Source organism: Rutilus rutilus (assembly GCF_951802725.1).
Source record: "Rutilus rutilus genome assembly, chromosome: 12".
NCBI lineage: Eukaryota > Metazoa > Chordata > Actinopteri > Cypriniformes > Leuciscidae > Rutilus > Rutilus rutilus.
This window is the reverse complement of record NC_140217.1, coordinates 6,237,132-6,255,345: the sequence shown is the minus strand read 5'-3', so window position 1 is coordinate 6,255,345 and position 18,214 is coordinate 6,237,132. Positions and strand designations below refer to the sequence as shown.

At 35.5% G+C, this 18,214-nt stretch overlaps 1 protein-coding gene across 3 annotated transcripts; it reads left to right on the top strand.

The window, feature by feature from the left end:
* The first annotated feature begins 1,750 nt into the window (after positions 1-1,750).
* On the top strand, positions 1,751-17,968 carry rtn4a (reticulon 4a). 3 transcript variants are annotated; one of them, XM_084425560.1, is made up of 7 exons: positions 1,751-2,341; positions 8,299-8,506; positions 11,773-11,911; positions 15,066-15,135; positions 15,252-15,298; positions 15,458-15,516; positions 16,993-17,968. In XM_084425560.1, exons 1-7 carry the CDS (start codon positions 1,942-1,944, stop codon positions 17,033-17,035), a joined length of 966 nt encoding a protein of 321 aa, XP_084281686.1. In that variant the 5' UTR covers positions 1,751-1,941; the 3' UTR covers positions 17,036-17,968. The 3 variants fall into 3 exon arrangements, with proteins under 3 accessions (XP_084281686.1, XP_084281687.1, XP_084281688.1); XM_084425561.1 differs by lacking the exon at positions 1,751-2,341 and adding an exon at positions 4,214-4,432; XM_084425562.1 differs by lacking the exon at positions 1,751-2,341 and adding an exon at positions 5,771-5,876.
* Positions 17,969-18,214: the final 246 nt, after the last annotated feature.

Here is an 18,214-nt window from a genome sequence, read left to right as displayed (position 1 = left end):
CTATCCCTCAAATCTGCCTTTGTCTCCTTTTCACACCGGGGACAGACAATGACTCACCAGAATCTGCAGGAAGACTTAAAAGATCAACTTATTGTGCTAAAACAGCTGATGATCAATTTATAGCTCATAAATTGTGCTACTTTTGGCCATAAGTGGTGCTTGCTAAGGCTTGCATCACTATTCCTCTTGCTTTTGCTTAGGGTTAGAGGTTTTAAATGCACACAGTTTTTCAAGTAATCAGACGTACAGTTTCCACGAAAGGAGGGACCCGAGATGGGATATCATAGAGACACAAAGGTGTAAATTTTGCAAGTAATTCTTGTAATTTTACAAGCTGTCTCAGGTCACAGTATCTGGATCCGCCTGGATTCCTTTGTTGATCGATCTTTTGACCGTGACAAAGATAACATTTACATTCCATATGTAGTCATGTTAGTCAAGTACACAATGTTCAGACTTTATTGAACCTTTAGAGAGAGAGACAGAATATTTATAGCCTTGGTCAAATGTTCGGAAACATTACTCTTTTTAATGTTTTTGAAAGAAGTTTTTTTGTGCTCATCAAGCCTGCATTTATTTGATCAAAACAGTCATATTTGTGAAATATAATTACAATTTAAAATAATGGTTCTCTATTTGAATATACTCTAAAATGTAATTTATTTCTGTGATGACTAAGCTGAATTTTCATCAGCCGTTACTCCAGTCTTCAGTGTCACATGATCTTTCAGAAATCATTTGAATATGCTGATTTATTATCAATATTACCACAGTTGTGCTGCTTATTATTTTTTAGAACCTGTGATACTTTTTTTCAGGATTCTTTGATGAATAAAAAAAAAGACAAAAGAAAAAAAAAAGAACAGCATTTATTTAAAATAGAAATCTTTTGAAACAATATACACTACCGGTCAAAAGTTTGGGGACAGTATTTTTTTCTTTCTATTTTGAAAGTAATGAATACTTTTATTCAGCAAGGATGTATTAAATTGTAAATAAAAAAATAAAAAAAAGTGATAGTGAAGATTTAAATAGAAAAGATTTCTATATTAAATCATTTATTTTATTTTTACCTGTCAATGAATCCTGAAAAAAGTATCACAGGTTCCAAAAAAAATATTAAGCAGCACAACTGTTTCCAACATTGATAATAACGGAGTATCAAATCAGCATATTAGAATGATTTCTGAAGGATCATGTGAGACTGAAGTAATGGCTGATGAAAATTCAGCTTTGCGCACATAAATAAATCACATTTTAAAGTATATTAAAATAGAAAACCATTATTTTAAATTGTAATTTTATTTCATAATATTGCTTTTTTTTCTTCTCATAATATTGCTTTTTTTTCTTCTGTAGGTCTACTTTTGATCAAATAAATGCAGGGTTGATAAGCATAAGATACATTTTTCAAAAACATTAAAAATAGTAATGTTTCAAAACTTTTGACCGGTACTGTATCAACCTATCGTTTACATAAAAAAAACAAATACAACCAGAACCAGTGCATTTGTGAATTGTAATCTGTTTGAAATGCATCACTCGGCCATTTTCCACATACTTTTCTGTTCAGGAAGAGAAAGTATGGGCGCGGCTATATCCCGCCCACTTTCACTGCTCACCCAATCAAATACCAGGAAACGTGCATACACTTCCCCTATTTAGCGTAGTGTAGCACGTATGGAGGTGTTTGGGCGTCGCCGAACCGCCTCTTTTCACTGTTCAGCCAATAAAAGAGTTAGCCAAATTTACATACACTTCCCCTAACTAAGCGTCTCTCTAGTCAAACAGCAGCGCCGTTTCTGCGGTTTAGGCCCGCGTTGAACCTGACATACTCTTGCTGGTGTGCGGAAGAAAGTTTTGAAAAGACATTTTCTTAAATCAAAAGGACTCGTTTTGAATAAGTTACTTTTATATAGCGGTGTAAAATTATTGTTAACAATGGATGATCAAATAAGCTCCACGACACCTTCATATGGCTTGCAGCACGAAGAAGAAGAAGAACACCGAGCAGACAAACACGTGAAAACTCTGCTGGATGAAGTGACCGATTTCTCGCTTAGAGAGGCGGATGTTAAAGAGGTGGATGATGATATTTTAGATCTGGCCGGAGGAGCGAAAGATGCGCTCGAGAGGCACAGGTCCACACTGCCACGTACCGAAGAGCCACTGCTGGACTTTTCAGACCCAGAACCAGAACCACCATTCACCTCTAAACCAGAACCAGAAGCTGCCAAGCCAGCACTGATCGGTGCATTTGGAGATGCAACAACAAAACCGACAAAATCAGAAGAAAAAGAAGAGAAAACAACAGTCACACCATCTAAATCTTCGTGTTCATGTAAGTACATCATGCATTTGAAACTTATCATTCAGGATTAGATTTTTTTTTTTTTTCAATCATGGATATAAGTGTCATCACCACCACCACCGAAAAATTATTTTTTATCAATTTAAACTTTTAAGCCAAGTTATCCAACCAACATGTAACACCAGTACTGACATGACGTCAGTTCCGTTTAAATAATTCACGTTGCATGTATTAATCAAGACTAAGTGACTTCTGTACCTATTTTGTCTAGTGCACTAACACAGTTTGATCAAATTTAATTATCCTATTTATATTGCTTGGCATAGTTTTTGAACGGATGCTTATGGGCACGAACGGATTACAATCTGTTATATATAAAAAAAAAAAAAATAGAATAAGGCCTTATCTAATGTGGTTCTTATTAAAAATAAGTGTTTTACCCACTTTACTGCGTGCGTGTACCAACTGCATTATGCTACGATGATCATTGAGAAATTGTCAAATGTTTCAACGTCATCTTGATTGCGTCCCTATACTGCCATCGTGTGGAATAGTTGTGCAAGCAATTTCGTGTCAGTCGATCTATTTAGTTTAAAATAAAATGTGTTCAAATTAATTTATAGGTATATGTAAAAATCCGAATAAAATTTTGTTTTAGCCTAGGATCAAATACTTAATGTTCACATAGCCTATACCTATTGTAAACAACAGACTGAGCACAAGTCATTTTGATCGGTGACCGAGTTTACTCAGAAAACGCAATGACCCATGATAACCACAACGGGCTTCATAAATCATCCATTATACATCGATGCTTTAATGAAAGCCTGTCATAAACGTTACAGTCTAAAGGGCAGACTGTGTCCGAATAATAATCTGTTACCCAAAGCAGAAAAAGTGCCAATTTTGATGCAAATTAATGTCATGACTAAACCAAGACTCTCTTGGTTTTCATTTGGGCCCAAACCAGATTATTGCACACACCAGCTTCACAATTCTATTGCATGTAGGTCATTATTTATGAAAAGCTGCCCTTTCCAGTTTGATAACTTTATTTTATTTAACTTTGAACTATTTAACCAGATCAATGTTGTGTTCAAGTGCTAATAAATAGCTTTGTGCCATCTCAAATTTTAAATGTTGGGACAAATTAGGCTATGTCTTCCAGGTCATGGAATTGGCTTTTATTTTTGTATTTTCTATCTTTGTCTTAATTTGTGTAATATTTAGTCATTTTGTTATTAGCCTTTGTCAACTTTATTCTTTTATTTTTTTTACTACTATTTAGGATTTATTTTTATTTTGTATCTATCCCTACAGAGCATTTAGCTAAATGTATGCACTAGCCTATATTAAATATTCATTATATTTTGACTTAACCTGTTCTTCAATATTTAATGTAAGTTTGAATAAATCCATCATGAAAACAAGTGTTCATGACAACCACCATAAAAATGTGGACTTTAAATGTTAACTTCATTATTGTAATGAAAACTCTTATGTGCAATTTAAAAGTTTTTACAGAAATCAGTTGTCAATTTCTCAAAGAAAATTTTTTTTGCTAAAATTACCATGTGTACTGTACCTGATATGTCCAAATGAATCTATCGCATCATGAAACGTGTGTCAATGCCCAGCCTACTCGTACATCTAAATGTTTCTACTAAAAACACTTTGATTTCATCGTAATAACCGAGGTAACTGCGGACAGGTCAAAAATGACATCCGTTTCGCTAACTGCGTCATCATAAAAATGTGGGTGTCGTTTTTGTGATGTAGTTCATATGTGAACCCGAATGACGGCCATTTAGTATGATCCAGCTGATGCTGTGCTGAAACCTCATGTTACTAGTACACCGCGTTCAACACCTTTGAATGTGGTCAGCTGACCTCCGCAGTGCTGGCCTTTGCAGAACGTGATCTGCTAGGAGAGCCGTAGCGTCTCTCTCTCTACCCTTCAGTCCTGTCCTGCCCCAGCCAGAGACTCGTACCTCCTTCCTCACTCCCGACCACCTCTTCTGCAGACTCTTGACTGGAATGTATGACTGATGCACGCCAATTCAGATAACACGACTTCTATGACAACCTCTGGGATGGAGATAAAGCACTGGAAAGAACAGGGTATATTCATGTTTTGCCCTAATAGGCCTGAAAATGAACTAAAATGATCCTTTTTCTGCTTGCCTTGTCCATAAATGTTATTAGGTAAAAGCTGTGAGTGAGTTTTGCTTGGTTTTGTGGTCTTGCAAAGGTTCTTGTGGGAGAGAATGTTCTAGTTGCCCTGAGTAAATGGTCTGGGATGTCTTGATTACAAAGCATATTGCAACGGCAAGCATTTATCCCTCTGCCAGAGAATGCTGTTGGCAAACTGCCTGTTTGCTGCACAAAATGTTGAACTGACTGTGTATATATACTGAATTCAGTGCAGTTGAAAAATATACTATGCAGCATTTCCCACATGAGTATGTCACTGCTGCTTTAAGCAAAAATTTATTTAGTTTTATTTATCATTTTTGTGTGTTTGTCAGATGTTCGGGAGGGACTCTGCATTGCTATTTAAATTGTTTATGCAAGTTGGCACTGATTGTGGCAATGAAATCAAGCTGGGAACATGTAATGAAGACTGATGTAAACTTCTGTGGACTCTTGTGAATGTTGGCTTACGTTTTGTTTCCTGGGTGGATACATTGTGTCTGACTTCAGGGCCTGTGAAATATGGTGACCGGATAAGATTTGGCCATTTTGAGTCCAGATTTGTCATTCTGTCTTGTGTCATTGTACAGTCAGTTTCAGAAACATTTTATAGTTAGTTTTGAGTAACAATGAGAAACAAATAACTGGTTATACTCCTCACTGGTTCTTGACCATATAGTCTTTGATATTTCATTTAATGCACTACTGTTCAAAAGTTTTGGGTCAGTAAGATAAAAAAAAAAAAAAAAAACGCATTAAATTGATCAAAGGTGACCGTAAAGACATTTATAATGTTACAAAAGCTTTCTATTACAAATAAATCCTGTTCTAAACTGCCTATTCATCAAAGAAAAAAGTAACATGATTTAAAAAAAAAAAAAAAAAAATTACAGTATTTTTTATTAAATAAATGCAGCCAACATATGTTTAAAAACAATTTTCTACCAACCCCAGACTTTTGAAATATAGTGCATACGTAATCTATCCATCAACACGTGCTCTCTAGCAATCCATATTAGCATTGGACAAAAAAAAAAAAAAAGTAAAACAAAGTAAGGATTTTTTTTTATTTATTTTTTAAATAGTGAACTTTTATGAGGTCAACTTTGCAAAACATTTTTGTGGCTGCTTTTCTGATAAATGCACTGATATAGATATAGAAATTAAGTGTTTTTTTTTTACATTTATTTGAGCCAACTCTTATGACTCGGACATAAGCGGACTTTTATGTACTGGATTACTTGAGGGACTTTTGTTTTAAAAATCATCCCATTCAACCGGAACTACCATTTGTCATTGAAGTCGCGTGCTTCTCGTGTGTTCTTGGCCCAGGCTGTCTGATCGCAGATGAGCGAGATGGATTCCAAACAAGGTTAGTTAGTGAGTTAGACCTTTAAACGGCCTGTAATTGCGTCCCTCCTCCACGCGCCACTGCTGATTTATGTGCATTTATATCGCAAAGTGTGTTTAGAAGCACTGTCGGTACTTAGAATGAAATCATGGTGATAAAATGCAGGTTTTAGTCCGGGGGATTTGATAAGGCCGCTCGACTTGTCGTATTTTGACGGGTGCATTATAATAGTACACATTAATATTCATGAGCAGATATGCATGCATTGTGTTAAATTTCGAAAATGTGGCACATTAGTACTTTTTGTGAACTGTTCAGTTTCGATAAGCTTATGCAACGGTCTGTTGGCAAGAGTACAAGAGGAAGGGCAGCATGTTCTGCTGTACAAACCAAAGTGTTTCTCAGTTATTGATTAAATACACTGGCTTTTTGTGTGGATGATGTTTGTCTTTTAGAAAAGCAGTGAGAGAAGAGTGCACGCATGCTGACTTGTCATGAACTCTGATCAGATATGTTGGCACATAGTAGATTAGGTTTAATTATTGAAGGGTCATTGACTGACTGTGAGGTTTCTGTCCTATTTTTATCCTCCCTCTAGCCAGAACAGACTAGGTTTGCTGTAAAGTCAGAATTGAACATGATCACACCATGAAACATGCCATGGTGTCCTTGATGAATGTGTGCCTTATGTTTGATGTTCAGTGTGGTCACAAGTCATTTGTATATTAAAATGATTTGTTCCACATGCTCATCTGTGAAGCCATAACCCTCCATAGCAGTTTTCCCATTTAATTATCCTCTTTACTGCTCTTAAACTTCTTAAACACCGGCCATGTTTACTGTACATATTCTGATTAAGATTTGTATTCTGGTTATTCCAAAATAAAGGTGTAATGTTAACTGATAAATAGTTGGTAATTATGATATTATCAACATTGTTGACTAATTGTCTGATTTGACAACTAACTGAAGTAATTTGGCCTAACATCACTTCTGAAGATCTACAGCTTGTCAATAGTTATTGGCTATTTCTGCTTTAATTTTTAACAACATGTCAGTATTTTAAGTAATCATTTTTGCATATCGTTGTTATCAAGAAATGTTATTAGTTAACATGAACCAACGATGAAAAAAAAAGCACATTTCTTAATCTTTGTTAGTTAATTTCAATGTTTACCCTTTTATTTAAATCAAAAGTTGTATCTGTTAAAATGATTGATAACACTTTATGATAAGGTTTCATTGGATAACTGCATTAGTTAACGGACTAATAATGAACAATACTTCTACAGCATTTATTAATTCATCTTAATGTATTAGATTGTTGAAAATAACATTATTAAAATCAAAAGTTGTATTTATTAACATTAATGCACTGTTAACTAACATGAACATCTTTTCATCTTTACTTTTGATAAACGATTTTTATTACTCGCACCCATAAACTATTTTGAAGAAAGAGTTGAGCGCGCCTGCTCTTAAAACTAACATGAACAAACATGAATGGTTGTATTTTTATTAACTAATGTTAACAAAAATACTTTAACGCATATATTGCTCATTGTCAGTTAATATTAGTTCAACATTAACCAATGGTAACAAATGAGACCTTATTGTAAAGGGTAGCCATATTGTTTAATAAACCTGAGCTAACATGAACTAACAGTGAACAGTTGTATTTTTATTTTCTAACATTACAGGTCAGTAAATATAATGTATGGCTCATTGTTTAATGCTTTCACTGATGTATACTAAAGAGACCTTAATGTAAATCCATTTGTTTTTTTGTTCTACATAGTAATTTAGCTCCTTAATTCTCATTCTTGTGCTTTCGCTATAATCAAAATTAAGGTCATGAGATGAGAATTTCTTGCTTATGAAAATTGGGTTAACATGCTTATATGAATGTGCTTTTAAAAGTGTTCATTCCTTTTTGTATTAAAGAGAGAGTTCAACCAAAAGTGAAAATTCTGTCATCTACTCGCCCTCATGTTGTTCCAAACCCGTAAGACTTTAGGGGTCAGGAATGAAGATATTTTAATGAAATCTGAGAGATTTCTTGACAGCTGTGCAACTACCACTTTGACACTCCGAAAAAGTTGTAAAACTAATCCATGTGGTTCGAGCGGTTTAGTCCAAATTTTTTGAAGAGACATGATCGCTTTATACGATGAAAAGATTGAATTTAGGCTTTTGTTCACATGAAGTGTCAAAGTGGTAGTTGCGTAGCTGTCAATGGAGGGACAGAAAGCTCTCCGATTTCATTAAAAATGTCTTCATTTGTGTTCCGAAGATGTCTTACAGGTTTGAAACAACATGAGGGCGAGTAATTTAATTAATGACAGAATTAACATTTTGGGGTGATCTATCCCTTTAATCCCAAAAGTGTCATCATCATCATCTGTCTGTTGAGGGTTGACGTAACTCTTCTTTCTGCCGGCAGTGGTGGACCTGCTGTACTGGCGAGATCTGCAGAGGACGGGGGTGGTGTTTGGAGCCAGTCTGTTCCTGCTGCTGTCCCTCAGCATCTGCAGTATTATCAGTGTTCTCTCCTACGTGGCCCTTGCCCTGCTGTCTGTCACCATCTCCTTCAGGATATACAAAGGCATTTTACAGGCTGTTCAGAAGTCAGAGGATGGACACCCCTTCAAGTGAGGAGCGCACACAGTTGTTACATGCATATCATGGCTCACAATTTTTCCACTCCATGTTTTGTTCACTTTGCTTCGCCTGAGTGTAAAACGTTTAAGATAATCCTGCTTTGATCAGTTTGTGTTCCAGTTTATGTAAGGAGGTAGATCTGTGGAGCTTAGCTTCTGGGCTTACAGGAGGTGTTACACGTTGTTGGCTTTGACTCCCTGCCAAAATTAAGCCCTCTGCTGTGAAATAGACGTGGAACGACAAAACTCTGAGCACTTAAAGATTCTTGAAGTTGTTTTGGAAGTGAAGTGGTTGCAATATTGGTGTTTGCATACACTTAATTTTGATCAAACTGCTAGGCTCGGCTCCAAAACCTAGTGAGCTGCTTTGAAAGTAGCTGACTATTTAGTAAACAAACGGCAAAGGCAACATTATAATTGAAATGGAACCACATAAGTGGTAGTTTGAAATGCTCTAGTGGCAGCAACTCTTTGCACCACACAAATGGTTACATTACAGATTAGCCTAACCCTGTCTGTTTTACGCGCCATTTTCAGCAAACCATATTATAGATGCGTTGTCAGGTTTAAAACGGAGGATGGTACTTTTTTATGTATTTTTTTATTAAAGGGTAACTAAACCCTAAAAAAACCCCTTTTTTTTAGTTAAAGGGATAGTTCACTTTGAAATTAATTTTTGATATGTTTTAGCTTACCTCAAGGGCATCCAAGATGTAGGTGTCTTTGTTTCCGCAGTAGTTTCAATTTTGATATTTTTAGGTCAAACCGTTCTTGTCTGTCAGTCATATAATGCAGGTCGATGGTCATTGTCTCAAAACACAAGCACAGAGTCCAAATTAAAACAATTCCCCACGTCCAAATGAAACAATTCCCCATCATAAGTACACATTGATGGCCTAAGACACGAAACGAGCGGTTTGTGTCAGAAAACGAACAGTATTTATATCGTTGTTATCTCTTGAAAAGAGAACACGTCGCCTGAAAACACGTCGCCTTGGCTACGGTTTCGTTCCAATGAACTGCAGTAGCGAAGGCGACATCTAGTGTGTACATCTATACCCGCCAGATATAAATACTGTTCGTTTTCTCACACAAACCGCTCGTTTCGTGTCTTAGGCCATCAATGTGTACTTATGATGGGGAATTGTTTCATTTGGACGATGGGGAATTGTTTTAATTTGGACTCTGTGCTTGTGTTTTGAGCCAGTGACCATAGACCTGCATTATATGACTGACAGACAAGAACGGTTTGACCTAAAAATATCAAAATTGAAACTACTGCGGAAACAAAGACACCTACATCTTGGATGCCCTTGAGGTAAGCTAAAACATATCAAAAATTAATTTCAAAGTGAACTATCCCTTTAATGATCTGTGAGACTGTAGATTTATTAGTGCTGTTCATTGATCCAAGTAAATGTTTTGACATTTGGGTATAAAGTGTTTTAATTCTACAATATATGGTGTAAAAGCGTCTGAGTGCTGCCCTCTTCAGGCCTTCGCTTGCATCGTCGGCATCGGGAGTTAAGACCGCGGTTTGAGCCAGCGGCTAGAGATGCTAATACAGTGCTAAATCATAAATCAGATGTATGTACAATAACATTACGATGTCCAGCAATCGTTTAAAATAGTACGTTGTTTAATGAGATCTGATATATGTTGTTCGTGTGGAGAATTTTCATGTGAATGAATAGATAGAATACTATAATGGTCCAGTGGCAGAACTTTTGCCAAGCGTGTCAGAGGTTTTGCAGTTTGTTTTGTGATTTCACCGGAACGAATAGGTAGTCTCTCCGCAACGGATTGAAGCGCGCGTCTGTGTGAAGACCGTACGTACCACTGATCGCAGCGGCAACGAGCACTTTGATCACTTGATTTCAAAAACAACACATTTTAGCGCTAGATCGCCTCTTATTTAACAAACGAGCAAAATGAATGCTCTGCTAGAGTTAACTGGAGATGTTTTATTTATTTGTATTGGTACATTCGTTCCACAAGATGTTTCAAAAGTGGTGGGGACATAATCGACCCTGGCAAAAAGTGGTGGGGACAGGTCCCACCCGCAAATTACGCCTATGTGTCAATCTGCGGGTCTCAGGTGCACGCCCCCCGCTCAGCCCCGCCCTCGGTTCGTCCCCTCTATCTCCGCTGGGCTGAGTGGGCTCTGCCCACATTTCCAGCATTTTTCAAATATTGCCAGTGGGTGGAGTCAGGCTCTGACCAGGGGTTGAGTTACACTTTAAACGTTCTTTTACACGAACCGTTACCCCACACACACACACACACACACACACACACACACACACACACACACACACACACACACAGAGAGAGAGAGTAGTCAACATTTGAAGTGAAAAAAAAAAAAAAAGACAAGAACGGGTATTCAAAATTCATGTATAATCTTGATGAAAGGTTTTGATCCACTTGAAATGTTGACTACTTGTGTGTATATATATTCTCCCATGATTCTGAATAGACAACTAAACAAAGTTTATTTGTAATAAAAAAATAACTATTTTTTTAATCTGTTTTAATGAGTAATTCAATGACTGACTCATAAAGACTTCACTTGTTTCATTAGGCTACACCTTCTGGATAAATCAGCGTTTTTGAACGACTCTTGAATAAATGATTCAATAAATGCATTTGTCAGTCGCCACCTACTGGTGTAATGATGTAACGTAATCTTTACTCGAAGTGTCAAGTTTCAAAAGGTGATTTACTCTATTTTGATTGCCGTTGAAATCGCACATTGTTTATCCAAACTATAAACTTTTATCCCAGTACTTTTAGGATTTAATATGAATTATTGTTAGACAGAAATAATGATAAGGTATGGTTGAAAAGACTATTTGAGGAGCTGTTTCATACCAATGCATGACGACTGCTCTCTCTGGTTCAGCGGCAGCGTGAACGCAGATTTGAATGTTCGTCCGTGATCACTGATCATACTTTTCAAAGGCTTAATAGACAGCTGAATTGTTGACATGACAAAAAAAAATAAGATTGCGTGGGTGTTTGGATCAAGATCGCAAATCTTTTAACGATTAATTGTGCAGCTCTTCCTGTAAGAAAAGGAAGGATTGTAAAACTAGTTAAATGTCATGGTCTTCCGAACTTGATGGCGAACTAAAAAGGGCATTAATCATAAATGTCATGATAATTTGTGTTTTATCACGAAATTTCAATGTCTTGCTTGCTCACTAGGTTCATAAAACGGTAGTCTCACGGTAAACCTTCTGTCTTCTGTACAGGATGTATCTGGATAAGGATATTGCGATCCCTACGGACACAGTCCATAAGTACAGTGACACAGTTCTGGTGCACATCAACACTGTTGTTAAAGAGCTGCGACGACTCTTCCTGGTGGAGGATCTGGTGGACTCGCTCAAGGTTTGTTCGAGAAGAATCCTGATCGTTTTCTCTCAGCTTATGCTCTTTTATTTGATTTGGCGCTCCATAACTGCTCTCAGGGTGAAGACTGGGAAATAAATCTTGTCTTGATGTTTTATGTTGTTGAGGTGGGTGAACATTAATGCCCTTGTAAACTGTACAGTTAATGCTTAATTTGATATCAAGATCCCCCCCCCCCCCTGAAGAATTAAGCTAGAAATTTGCCTTTAGTTTAAAAAAAGAAGGTAAAACATTTCTGCTTGTGTATCTTTTAATTGAATCCTCTCGTTCAAGTCTATTTATACTTCTATTCCGCTTCTATTTTCATGAACGCTACCATTCAAGTCTATTTATACTTCTATTCTGCTTCTATTTTCATGAGTAGTTTGTACGCTACCATTCAAGGCTATTTATACTTCTGTTCCGCAAGGACATCAGTGACAGTAAAGACATTTTGTTACAAAGATTTCTTTCTAATAAATGCTGTTCTTTTGAACTTTCTATGTATTAAAGAATTGTAAAAAAAAAAAAAAAACGTATTTCCACAAACAGTAAGCAGCACAACGGTTTTCAACATTGATAATAATAATAAGAAATGTTTCTTGAGCATCAAATCAATCATATTAGAATGATTTCTGAAGGATCATGTGACACTGAATACATTTTAAAAGCTTCATTACTCCAGTCTTCAAAGTTTTAAATGGTAATATTTCACAATATTACTGGTTTAACTGTATTCTTGATTCCCCGCCCATACATTGAATAAGAGACATGGCCTCCCATTTGTTTTTGGTAGAAAGGGTTGGTGGTCAGGTCTGGGGTGTTTGCTCTTGTTTTGCATGAGAGTGTCATGAACGGCTCCACAAAGCAGCCTTTGTTGATCAGGCTGCGGGGATTTGGACTGAGCTCTGATGGGATAGAGATGGTGCCAAAAAGATCGCTCTCGCGCAACCTTTTTTTTTTTTTTTTTTTTTTTGTGGGGAGGTGGGGTTAAAGAATCAGCTGTGGTGTAGCATTGAGGAATGCCACTCTTTAGTCATGTGATGCTCTTTTAGAAGGCTGTCACATGACAAGGTTAACTGCAGGGCTGAATGATCTTGAATGAATAGCTGAACTACACTTTCCAGCTCACTATGCGTTGTTGCTCTAATGCCCGTGTTGCCATGTTGAGGGCATTCTAGTTCTAATGAGTGGGCCATTCAAAAAGAACTGTATGCGCTATTAATGCATTTTGTGTATTTAGTTCAGCTATTGTGGCATATGAAGTCTAGTGATGCACCAAAATGTCTTAAACCCACAAATTGATTATAATACTATGATATAATTGTAATATATCACACATTTAACAAAACGATTTGTTTTTTAAATGTATAAAAAAAATAAGTGATTGTAAATTATTAAAATAAATAGTGACTGGGCCTTAACTGAAATTGAGGATGCACTTGGCCGAAAACCCAAAGATTTTATTTTTTTTTTTGCTTATTTTAATATTAGGTTTTTACATTAATTTCATGAATGAACTAAACACTGACATTTAAAAAAATAATAACAGTTTTTATATGAACTTTTTAATAATAGAATTATGTTTACTCAAATTATAGCCGTTTAAATGTTTACATTTGACTAAGAAATTGAAGACAAATTTATTCCAACATTTAAAAAAAAAAGGGTATTCGGTAAATCCCTAAACAAAACATTGAAAACATTAATGTTACTTCTGCCGTCATCAACCATTTATAGCTTATAGACACAAGGTGAATTTTCAGAACTAAAGGTCACAAGAGCGCAACTTAGACTCTGGTATACTAAATCCTGGGTTAAGCGCTTCTTAATCTTAATGTCAGACATTTTGACGCAAGGAGTCGCCCTGTTCTAAACAAATTTTATGGCGTAATGGAAAAGCACCACAAACATTAATGTTAAATCAGCACCTCATGGCTTTTCTTGGCGCTTCATTGGCACACGTCTCAAACGCAGGAGAGCCCAGTGGATGGAAGCATCCGTGTATGGAGATTTACTGCCCTGTGAAGGGGGGGTGTTGGTTATGAGCTATGGGTCGAGTTACAGCCAGACCCCGCTGCCCTTTCAGAGCTCAGGAGGTCTTCTACAGCATTCAGTCTCTCTGTGGTCAGGCGGCTATATTGAGTGACGTGTCCTGTTACGAGCAACCGTTTATGTGCCGGTGGGTTTTGAACAGGTTCTGCCATTTGTTGGGTCAGCTTGCAAAAAAAAAAGTGTCGGCATGCCTTTCTTTTATTCTATTTTAGTTCAAGTGAAATGCGTTTGTTTATGATGTCAATTTATGAAAATGGTTAGTTAAGCATTTTTCATGATCATTTTTACCCTCTTTTTAAGACTATTAAAGTGAAAAGTTGTTCACCCAAACATTAAAAATGGTAATTACAAGTCTGCTCACCAATACTGTGTTTGTGATTAAAAAATACAGTAAAAATGGTAATATAGTGAAATATAAAAATTAAAAAACGTTTGTATTTAAAATTCTATTCATTTCCTGTAATGCAAAGCAGAATTTTCAGCATCATTACTCCAGTCTTCAGTGTCACATGATTCATCACATGATTTGCTGCTTAAACATTTCTTTTCAAAGTTGTGCTGCTTTTCTTTTTTTTTCTTTCTTTTTTTGTGGAAACCATGCTTTTTTTGTATTTGGTGAATAGAAAGCATCAAAGAATAGTGTATATATATATAATTTATAATATAATTTTATTTTTTATTTTATTTTTACATTTTTGAAACAGTGGAAAAGTGCAACTTTTCATCCATTCACCCGTTTTGAATAAGTATTACAAACGTTTAAAATTTGAGTCAGCAAGGTTTTTTTTTTTCTGTGAAAGTGAATACTATGTAAATGCTCTCCTTAACATGTAAAATGAGTAATCTCATTGTGTTAGTGTCTTTTTGGCATCAGGCATCACACTATTTTGAACTAGTAGTTTTTATATGTTTGGCTCTGGGAAGAGGTTTGAGTTGATAAGTTTAAATGTACTTTTGTAGACATTCTGAAACTTTATTTCAAAAGATGAAGCTTACTTTTTTCTAATGAGCATAAGTGTCAAATGCGTTTGTCACATGTGACTAAAGCGTTTCCTCTGGCCTATTGCTTGTATGTTGACATGTGGTTTTCTCTTCTCAGTTTGCAGTTCTCATGTGGATCCTGACCTATGTTGGTGCCTTGTTCAATGGTCTCACCCTTCTTATTTTGGGTATGTCTATTTTGGGAATATAGTCCTATTTTTAAATTGATGCATTGTAATTTTTTGCTGTCAATTTGTCACCTGTCAGAATATGGCATTATGTTCAAAATGTGTTCTTTCTTTAGGTCTCATAGGGGCTTTCAGTTGGCCAGTGGTCTATGAAAAGCATCAGGTATGTCTATTTGACTTGTGAATGCAATGATAACCTCCGGCTGAGGCAGCTGTCGTGGTATATTAAGTGTTTATTGGAGTCTTCATTGTCAATAAACGCATAATACATCTATAATGTTCACCTGAATGCGGTAATTATTCGTCCTTATTCCTAATACAGGCACAAATTGACCATTACTACGGACTGGTGAACAAGCAAATCAAAGATGTTGTGGGAAAGTAAGTCTGTTTGCATGATGAAATATGCAACTGGTGATTTCCTCAGTGAACCAGACAAAATAGTGTTTTATGATAATTTGGTTTTGATGAAAACAATTGTAGACTAAATAGTTATTGTAGTATCAAGTTTTTTATATAAAAGCCACAGGTGTCAGTTTTTAGAATGAAATAAAAATGATATGACACAGCAATGCGGTAGCATTTGCTCCCTTCTGAACATTTACAGATCTATATGGTCAGGGTTACTTTAGTGTAGCTAAAACTAAAACAAAAAAAATGATATAAATCATATTAATAAAAATCCTTTTTTTAACTAAATAGTTAGTGTAGTATCATTAAGTTTTTTTTGGTCATATATATGACAGGATCATTACTCCAGTCTACCACATGATCCTTTAGAAATCATTCTAATATGATGATTCATTATCAAAGTTGGAAACAGTTCTGCTGCTTAATATTTTTTCATAACCTGTGATACCTTTTTAGGATACTTTGATGAATAAGAAAAAAAAAGAAAAAAAAAAGCAAATGTTTTAAAAATAGAAATCTTTTGTAACAACAATATACAGTATTGTGGTCTTTTTTTTCTTTTTTTTGAAATAAATCAATACTTTTATTCAGCAAGGATGTTAAATTGATAAAAAGTGATAGTAAAGAAGATTTATATTATTAGAATTTTTTTATATTTTGAATAAATGCAGTTCTTTTTAACCTTTTATTCATCAAATATATTAGGCAGCAGAACTGTTTCCAACACTCATAATAAATCAGAATATTAGAATGATTTCTAAAGGATCATGTGATAGACTGGATGTCATGTGACACTGAAGACTGGAGTAATGATGCTGAAAATTCAGCTTTGCATCACAGGAATAAATGATAATTTAAAGTATAATAAATTGAAAACCAATTCTTTTAAATTGTAATAATATATCACAATATTTTTTTAAAAAAAAAATCTGTATTTTTGATCAAATAAATGCAGGCTTGATGAGCAGAAGAAACTTCTTTCAAAAACATTAAAAATAGTAATGTTTCCAAACTTTTGGCCTGTAGTATATATTGGTGTACTACTAAAAGTAAACCCCTCAAAAAATTCAGCAGATACACACATTGTAATTTTGTTTGTCTATATATCTATATCTATATCGATCTATATATATAGATATAGATATAGATATAGATATATATATATATATATCATCTAACAAAATTTTTTGTGTACATATGCATACATGTATGTAAATATACATGTGTATGAATATGTATTTTTGTGTGCGTGTATAACTTTTGTTAGGTGTGATTAAGTGTTTGAAAGCTCTAATATAGATAAACAGACACATGCATGTCTGTGTATACATTATTATTTCTTACAGTGACTTTTTATGACTTGTTTTATTAATTTAGTTTAAACGTGTGCTTTTCATGTTCCTCATGGGCTGTAGTCATATTCTTTTGTTTCTGTGCCATTAACAGGGTCCAGGCCAAGATTCCCGGAGCAAAGCCAAAGACAGAGTGAAGAAAGTTAGATTGTGTGTTAATTCTGTGCACGAGAAGTGATGTTGGAACGAGAAGACGGACAGAATCGTGTTTGGTTTGGAAAAAGGCCTTAGACGATGCAATGTAAACTTTATCCCCCCTCCCCCAGTGTTTGAAATGTTAGCGTAACTGAGAATGAATCCTTTTTAAACCTATGAGTTTCTCTCACAAGCAGAGTCGTCACTGTCTTTCAGAGTAGAGCTAGTTGTCCATGTTTAAACGCAGCTACGTAACACCATTACAGAATGTAGTCCGAGGAACTCCATGTCAGCGAAGGCAGGAATCGATGAGTTTTTTTCACTTATTATTCGGTCAGTGAAGCGTTCACCTCGTTTGAAGGCCATTTTGATTCATTTCAGTATGAATTGTTTTGGTTATGAAGTTCCTTCACAAGTCTTTTGATTTTAGCTATTTTCTTTTTTCCCTATTTTGTTTGTTCTTGGCGTGATAGAACACAGTGGTGTTGTGGTGTAACTGTGTTAAAGTTGATGCAATTAAATCATGTTAGAGGTGAAGAGGCTTCTATTCTTCTGTAGCAGAGTTTAAGAGCAGTTTTATTTCACACTTGTCTACAAAGGGATCTGTTACGGCATATTGCACCCAACTATTCATTGTTTTTAGCCGTTAAGTGAAAAAAAGAAAAGAAAAGGTGAACAAGAACGTATGCTGTCGGCCTATCACCTTCCTGTCATGTCAAAAATCAACGTGTTTGCAGAATTTGCCGTCTCCATCGTGGATCGAATACCTGAAACGGCTCACACTCTTTAAAAACTTGCAAACATCAAGCGCTGTTTCTTCATGCAGGTCATTTGTAAAAGATTTCAGTTTTGATGAAAATATGCTGAAGACTGTCTGTGGAATGCATTGTGAAAAATAAACCAATAAAGTACCAATAAAGCTTGTAGACAAACTATTTGCTTTTGTGCTCGATTTGAAGGTTGTTGTTTTTTTTGTTTTTTTGGATGTGTTCGGAAGGTTTGTCATTTACAAAGCAGTTTGTCACGTGGGCTTTGACGCCATCTAGTGGTTTTGTAAGGAAGTGTGGACTTTTTCTCTGATTTCTCTCATTTTTATGACCTGACAAGAATGTTGATTATTGATAATAAAATATCAGTAATAATAAAATAACTAAAATTATGCTGTTTAGAGGAAACAGAAG

Bases quoted from the DNA above. Each gene is read 5' to 3' on its own strand.
- rtn4a (XM_084425560.1), top strand. From the start codon at position 1,942: ATGGATGATCAAATAAGCTCCACGACACCTTCATATGGCTTGCAGCAC. The intron at 2,342-8,298 runs GTAAGTACATCA...TTCTGCCGGCAG, and splicing joins ATCTAAATCTTCGTGTTCAT to TGGTGGACCTGCTGTACTGG. The intron at 8,507-11,772 runs GTGAGGAGCGCA...TCTTCTGTACAG, and splicing joins GAGGATGGACACCCCTTCAA to GATGTATCTGGATAAGGATA.